General features: G+C 37.9%; 1 protein-coding gene across 4 annotated transcripts in view; it reads left to right on the top strand.

The window, feature by feature from the left end:
• The first annotated feature begins 3,145 nt into the window (after nucleotides 1-3,145).
• The window catches only part of csf2rb (colony stimulating factor 2 receptor subunit beta), an 8,769-nt gene continuing 4,415 nt past the window's right edge, over nucleotides 3,146-7,499 (top strand). The window contains exons 1-9 of one of the 4 annotated variants that reach the window (XM_005750152.2): nucleotides 3,146-3,233; nucleotides 3,565-3,657; nucleotides 4,718-4,914; nucleotides 5,269-5,386; nucleotides 5,487-5,665; nucleotides 5,756-5,910; nucleotides 6,413-6,557; nucleotides 6,789-6,921; nucleotides 7,045-7,199. In XM_005750152.2, coding sequence (XP_005750209.1) covers nucleotides 4,809-4,914; nucleotides 5,269-5,386; nucleotides 5,487-5,665; nucleotides 5,756-5,910; nucleotides 6,413-6,557; nucleotides 6,789-6,921; nucleotides 7,045-7,199 — 991 coding nt within the window. In that variant the 5' untranslated portion in view covers nucleotides 3,146-3,233; nucleotides 3,565-3,657; nucleotides 4,718-4,808. Of the gene's footprint in view, nucleotides 3,238-3,564; nucleotides 3,658-4,717; nucleotides 4,915-5,268; nucleotides 5,387-5,486; nucleotides 5,666-5,755; nucleotides 5,911-6,412; nucleotides 6,558-6,788; nucleotides 6,922-7,044; nucleotides 7,200-7,499 lie in introns of all 4 variants that reach the window. The other 3 variants (XM_005750153.2, XM_005750150.2, XM_005750151.2) reach the window with 3 other exon arrangements.

The raw sequence follows: 7,499 nt of genomic DNA, 5'->3' as shown, positions 1-7,499 counted from the left end.
TAGATAGATAGATAGATAGATAGATAGATAGATCTTGAGCGAGAAAGATAGATATATAATTTATATAATGACTTTATGTATTAGGATAATACCAATAGTAATCTAATTAAAAACACCACATTGTTCATTATTATAGATTAAAGCAATGGTTCCAACCATTTAGTCTCCTCTTTATAAAAGAAATATAACATTTTAAGATGGAGTTGGGAGTGGTTCTTTTTAAAACTATTGGATAATTTCTAATAAAAACCTGTCTGAGCAAACAACAGAGGTAAAGCATATTTAAGTGCATGAACGAGCTTAAAGTAAGTGGTATGTAAAAAGTAAATCACATGTAACTGTTTACATATGTTGTGTTCAAATGATTTGGAAATAGTTACCTGGCAGAATTTTACTGGATAAAACTTTCCTAAAATGTGCTGAAATGAGCACTGAAATGTGCTCATGTGTCAGGTTTCTGAATTATGCATGAGACTGAGTCTGAATTCAATTACAGTTCCTGGGACTAATGTCATTTATTCGTCACTCAAGGAGAAACCAATTTAAAACCACACATCAATTTAAGTATGTGTAAGTTGCTGTACTGTGAATTTGTTCATCTTAACAAATACTTTTAGTATTTAGATTAAGATCAAGTGACTGTTTTTTGTTAAGAAGACCAAAAGTCTCTTAAACTGCTCTTCATCCTCCACCATCCATCCACCCTGCAGATCGACAGTTGTAGCTCAAGATCACTAGGGGGCACGGTCGAGGCTGAAATAAGCGGTGAGGAAAGCGACCTCAGAACATGCAAAACAGAAAAAGGACAAAAAAAAGCATCACATGTAGATTATTCATTTTAGAGTTGCGCTATTGATTATCTTGCCATATCAGGGGTGCAAAGTAAATGTTTTAAAGCTCTAAATTATATCTGCAGAGTATTCCTGCACATTTTGCATGGCATGCTTTGAAAAGCAAGACCTTTTAAAGTTACTACCAGATACCAGCTTTCTTCAAACACTGAACTTTCTCATGTTATTTTTTGATCCGCTTGATGACGCATTTCCAAAACAAAACGTAAGAATGGCTGTTACCTCTTGTTAGATCATACTTCATACTCGTCTTTTCTTGACTCAAACCTCAGGGCCGATATGTGAAGTTCAGCAAGTTGATTGGTCAGTTCCTCATCACTTCTTAGAAGCAAAGGGAGTTTTTGTTTACTTTATAAAACCTCTAGAGAAAGAAGCTATTCTAGTTTTCCCAAGTCGGCAGGACTCACACCAAACCCACACTGAAGTGATAACACTGACAGCTCTGTATCAGCAGTCACAAGTGGTTGATTGCTCATGATAGCATTTTTTTTATGTAGCAAACAAGCTGTGCAAATTTATTGAAGACATTTAATTATTTTGACCCTCTTGCACATGTGACCTCTAAGAATATTTTGTGCATTGAACTCAATAAATTGTCCTTTTTTCGAGGGTTTTTTTTGTGAAATGTGTGAGTGAGTGTCATTAGCTGAAATGAGGAACTGGTCATGCGGTATCTAAGCTCATCATCAACTTTGTTCTGACTGAGGTGTTAAAGACATTTGTTGGCAGGAAGTTACAGTATGGGTCTAAAAATGAAAAAAGGAAAGAGATAAAGAAATAACACGAACTCTGTCATCTTTATATTGCTCTTGTCTTTTGACTCCAAAAAGTCAGTCTATTAAAATAAAAAGACATCATTTTTGCGTAAATGAAATCAATTGTGCAAAAAAAAAAAAAAGGAATAATAAACAATTATTCTCCTGCAGCAAGATATTTACTCCTAAAGAGCAAATACCTACAAATGACTGTTCATGCTTAAGTGAAAGAAGATGTGAAAAGCTTGTGTGAGTCAAGCAGTTACTCAGTTTCAAATTTAGTTTGAGGAATCACTATTGGTAGGAAAGTGAAAAAAGTTGCGAGTGCCGATAAAAATTCAGTAACTTTATACATACGTAATAGTATACTGCCAATGTGCACATACTGCATACGTACTTTTTATTTAGAGTGCAAAAAGTGTGTGTGATGAGGAAGAGTGTATGTGAGGTTTAGAAGTCTAAATATAAGTGATTTTGTAACCAGAGGAGGTTATTTGATTGCATGTTTTGACTCAACACTGTAGAACAGACTAGAAAGAGTCTAGTTCAAATTAGTTTCAGTACCATAACAGGACAGATCAGGAACTTTTTATTGAAAACAATGTTATTTCTTTTATTTTAAACTCATGTTCTCAGGTACAAACTGAACATTTCAATAAAGCTTTTCAAAATCATGAAAGTGAGAGTTTACTGTATATTTTAAGGGGGAAATATCTGTAACCTCATCTAATCTAATCTAATCTAATGTACATTTATCTGACAAAAAGATGTGAAACTCTACCCACTCAGGAGATGTGGGCGTTCTACATGTTATAACACTGAATGATCATTATTTGATGACATCTTCATCACGCCCACCTTTCAAGTGACTGCAGGAAAATATAAAGTATGAGAAGAAGCAGCTCAGAACACATAATGCTTTAAATCAGAAAGCTGTAAAACGTGGATTCAGTGCTGATGGCTTTAGGACGTAAATATGTGGTGTATCCCGAATGTGATACTGAGAGGCGGAGGTTTCAGGAGCCTGTGGTAAAGCCACATAAATAAAAATTTGCCATTATCTGAAGGGATGTGGTTGGTTAACTGCTTAAACGTTGGCTGGCAGATCTTGATAAGGCCTTATCGCAAAACCAGAATATGTACTGTCAAGATTTTTACTTTGTTTTGTGATAACTTTCGCCATCCTGAAATAATTACCGTTTTACACGTAAGCCAGAAATTTGTTGCCAGAAACTTACTTATTTCTTACTTATTATTGTGACTTGCTTACTCATTAGAACAGTTTTTAATGTTTTCTGTGTCCTCGGAAACAAAAACATGAATCATACTTGTCATTTCTGAATTTCATAAACTTCTAAACTAAACCAAAAGCCTCCACTGCGTCTTCCTTCTGCACTTAGGCTTTTTTCGCAAGAAGTGTTGCAATCCGACAGCATGTTTTTAGAGCTTGTCATTTAAAACAGCTGATTATGCATTTGACGTGAAGGTGACATTAAATGCTACTGTGGACAGAAAAGGGGAAATTGAACTCGTCACAGAGGAAACTCCCACAGACTTCTCGGCTGGCTGACTAGAAGGAAGCCACAGTGAGAGAAGGACAAAGGAAAAACAGCCTTCACAATCTATGGTAGGTAAGTGAGCCATTTATTTTATACACCCTTGCACTGTGTTGGAGATCATGGGTGAGCTAGGAAAGGGGTGAATGCTTGCCTCTCACAAGTGCTACTTTTTCACAGCTAGAAAATCATGTTGCTATATTATTTTAAAAGTTAATGACCTCTGATGTGTGAGCATCAGCCCTATTTAGAAATAATGATAAAAATCCACAAAAGTCAAATACACAGGCTTGCTTTTTGGGCTTCATCAGAGCTCATTTTAAAATGTGTTGAGCTCATGAAAGCAGACATGAATTCCCAGCATATGTCATCTTGTGACTTCTTCTCCTTTGATTTGCTCAGAATTTTCACAATCAGATGAGAAATTGGCTGAGACTCTTCAGAAACATGCGCACTTCTCTTTATGAAAGCTTAAAACATCGCCCAGAAAATACAGTGAGTGTACAAAATGAAAAAAATCGTTTAATACAGTAACATACAGGTGTTTCCAGGTGCTGTGGGGTTTTTTGTTTTGGGGTTTGTTTTTTTACATTTACATTTTTTACTTGTGCTATTTTCTGAAAATCATTCTGTCTTTGATTTCAACTCAACTGATGGTTTCCACTTCTACAGTGTGGCCTACTGCACCTCTGACAATAACAGGTTGACAAGGTTGTTTAGTTTCAGAGTGAATACTGGATTCCCACATTCTCCTGAATGGGGGTTCCCCCAACCTTCTACTGTAAACAGCAGCTCTAAAGGCAGAAGTAATGCCTGAGTGACCCTTAAAATCCCCCGTTGATATTCTAAAACAATGTACTGAAGTCTTTTTTTCCCTCATTTTTCTGTAACTTTATTACCATTTCAGGTTGCATTCACATTTTTTATGATTGTACATCAAATTTTATTTAAACATGTTGAGGGATCAATTTAAAAAAATGACAAATGCATTTCACAAAATGTCATTTTGATTTAATTTGCATTTATTTGTCAAAAATGTACAAGGTTTTACTGTTTTTACATTGTCAAAAAAGTGGACGCAACATGAATCAGTTGATTTTCTTCTTGCAATGTGGGTAAAAAAATGATTTTTTTATTTTGTGTTTTTTACATTTAGTCATTGTACGGTGTTTACATATCTTTAAAACATAAAAAAACAGACATTTAAAACAAAAAGAAAATGCCCACCACCACCCCGCACTCATACACATACACATATACAAACACCCACACATACGCACACAACTTAACCATACATATGTGTGGCGGTGTGTGATCCCCAGTGTGTTTATTTCTTTTTATCTGCGTCTATCACATGTGAGAAAAAGAGATAAGAGAGAGGCGGATGTGTGGTGACATCCCACAACAAGCAGACACTCAAAGCGGAAGAATGCTCGTAGTGTGGTCATGACTCATTTGTTCATTGTTTCTAGTAAATGAACTAATTCTTCTCCCCTCTCTCTCTCTCTCTCTCTCTCTGCCTCGCACACTGCCCTCTGCTCCGACTTGTCTTCAGACTTCTTGATGATATCAGTAAAAGCAGTTGGGCAAGTTTCGTGAGGGCAGCTCATAACAAAAGGGCCACCTTGCCCTCACTGGGCGCAATAATGGTGCCTCTCTTCTGGCTTCTGCTTTTGGCAAAGCTTCCTAAGCTGGCTCTTTTCTCCGGTTCAGATCGTTGTGTAATCCAGGAGATCAACAACTCACAAAATGGTAAATATATGCCCAGTGTAATCCTTCAAACAACTACATTTTTAATTGTTTTTCATTTTTATTGTACTTTCATTTTAAAATACAGTGACTTTTGCATATTTAGCTTATAATAGTTTTTCATGCAAATCGTGCCATAAGCACCTAAAATCTGATAAAGGTTCTGAGGAAAAGTAAAGCAAAAAGGCTAACTGTCATATGAAATGTATTTTGTTATGAAAGGTGAAGTGTAAGAATATCTTAACTGGGTTTTTTTTATATAATTATAATCATTTTGAGTTGAAGATGACTAAAGATTACAGGAATACAACAAAGCGACTGCCCGATTACCTAAAATGCTTTTCTTTTTCTGCTCAGTGTCTTCAATACTGGAATCATTACAATGCCATAATAACTACATGTCCCTTGTCCACTGCAAGTGGAGGCAACACATAAACACACAGTTGGAGCTCTGGGTCGATACAGGATCTGGAAGGTAAAAAAAAAAGGGACAAAAGACGTGAAGAAGCAAACAGAAAAAAAAGATACATGGGACGCCTTTTTCAAGGAATAACTCTGTGTTCATGTCCTTGCAGGGAGGTGAAGTGTGAGCCATTTGATCCTAGAGATGCAACTAAGCACAGGGATGTCCGCTGTAGATATAAAGCCAATGCATTTGGCATCGGCTTAAAACACACCGCCTTCTTCCTCCCAAACAAGACTTGTCTCTCCTCCTCCTCTGTCCAGCACAAGACTCTTCATCTTTTACAGCACCGTGAGTTTAACATTCATTCTGTTGTGCTTCCTTTAGCATTCAAGTGAAACTAAACACTCAGGGATGTTGTGCGCGTTTGCATTTTTACAGTGAAAGCACTCCCACCAGCGAATCTCTCCACGCACGATGCAGCTGATGGTGGCCGAAAGCTCATTTGGTCCAGCCCCTACCCTCCCTCCTCATCCCTGAACAAAAACCTCACCTATCAGCTCAGCTATAAGACGCACAGAGAGGACAACTGGGTGGTAAGCATCGCGCATGCAAGCTCATAACTGGATTGAAAATGCCTCATCTTTGTAGCACGTCAGTTTAACTGAAAGGTCGAAAATAGAAACCGAGGTAGCATTTAACACTCTTCATACTTCCTTGCAATATATTTAGCAATAATAATGAAACCAGTGACCTGATGCCTATAAATCACATTTTAGATTTCCTCTCACAGGAAAGCTTCAAACCTACGAGACCCTCGAGTGAGAAGCCTGGCAGCTTTAAAGAAATAGAAAAAACAGATTAGGATACACCTGGGGAGGTTCTGAATTCAAACATAAGCATACTAACACATTCACAGTTTGGATTTAAACAAATAACGCAAACATACATTTACATTCTAGGTAGCTAAAAACCTGGAAAATAAAATAAGGATGCACATAGAACTCAGTAGCTGATCCAAATACTTTTTTAACCTTGAATAAATGTCAATAAATAAATATTCCATAAGCCACTCACAACACCTGATTCTCTTTGCAGACTGTGAATGTCACAAACACCAGTATGACACTTGAGAGGCAGCTGTTGCGTCCAGGTCACAGGTATGAAGCCAGAGTGAGGGCCTGGGCCAGCATGGGCCTGTGGAGTGACTGGAGTCCTGTGGTGACCTGGCACACTAAAGAAGGTAAATTAAAGAAATCGGTTCAACTTCAGCTCTGAATAAATTGGTTGGCATGTTTAATATATTGAATAATTTTGCACAAGTAGTGCCTTTTCCTTCTTAAGGAGACCCACACTCTTATCTGCTTTCCTCACATTTCTAATCTTCTCCCTCTGTCCAATTTTATTGGTTAGAGATAAGTCTGGGGGTTTGCAGCTGTTGTTATTAGCTCTTTTTTTCTCTCTTGGGCCACAGACTTTGGGCAGCTTCCCACTTTGCATTGTGTACTGGACGGAGAGAAGGAGGTAACATGTAGCTGGGAAGTGAGCAGAGAGCTGGCTCACATCATTACCTACCAGCTGGCCTGTCGACACAATGAGAGTGCGCCGTAAGTTGAGCGTGACGCTGGCAACACCACCTGGCTGGAAATGAAAAATGCACCTTCATCATTCGTCCATCCATTTGTCAGACCGTTCGTGTCATTTCCTCTGCTTTCAACCTCTGCTTTCAGGTTTGAGAGATGTTGTTTGAACCCAGCAGTCACTTCTGACCTCACCAGGATGATGCTGAGGTACAGCTGCACACTGTCTGTCACAGACCCAGAACATCTGCAGCTGAACCTCCAGCCAACACACAGTGCCAAGAGTTTTAAACTCTACCAAAACAGTGAGTAACCATGTGACTGGAGCTACAGCATTCTGGTCGGGTGCTCCAACCTGGGAATAATTCTTGTTCTTCTAAATTCCAAATCCACACTCAAGGAGCGCTTAGAAAAAAGGGTCTTGATTGAGTAGCCCCACCTACTGTTAAAATAGCACTGTTGCACCCATTCCGTACCCAATAGACTGTGTACCCAATATATATGTATGTATATAGATAGATAGATAGATAGATAGATAGATAGATAGATAGATAGATAGATAGATAGATAGATAGATAGATAGATAGATAGATAGATAGATAGAT

This window comes from Pundamilia nyererei, unplaced genomic scaffold (assembly GCF_000239375.1).
Source record: "Pundamilia nyererei isolate P.nyererei 1_Seehausen unplaced genomic scaffold, PunNye1.0 scaffold00264, whole genome shotgun sequence".
Classification (NCBI taxonomy): Eukaryota; Metazoa; Chordata; class Actinopteri; order Cichliformes; family Cichlidae; genus Pundamilia; species Pundamilia nyererei.
The sequence above is the reverse complement of the archived record's forward strand: the minus strand, read 5'-3'. Positions and strand labels throughout refer to the sequence as shown.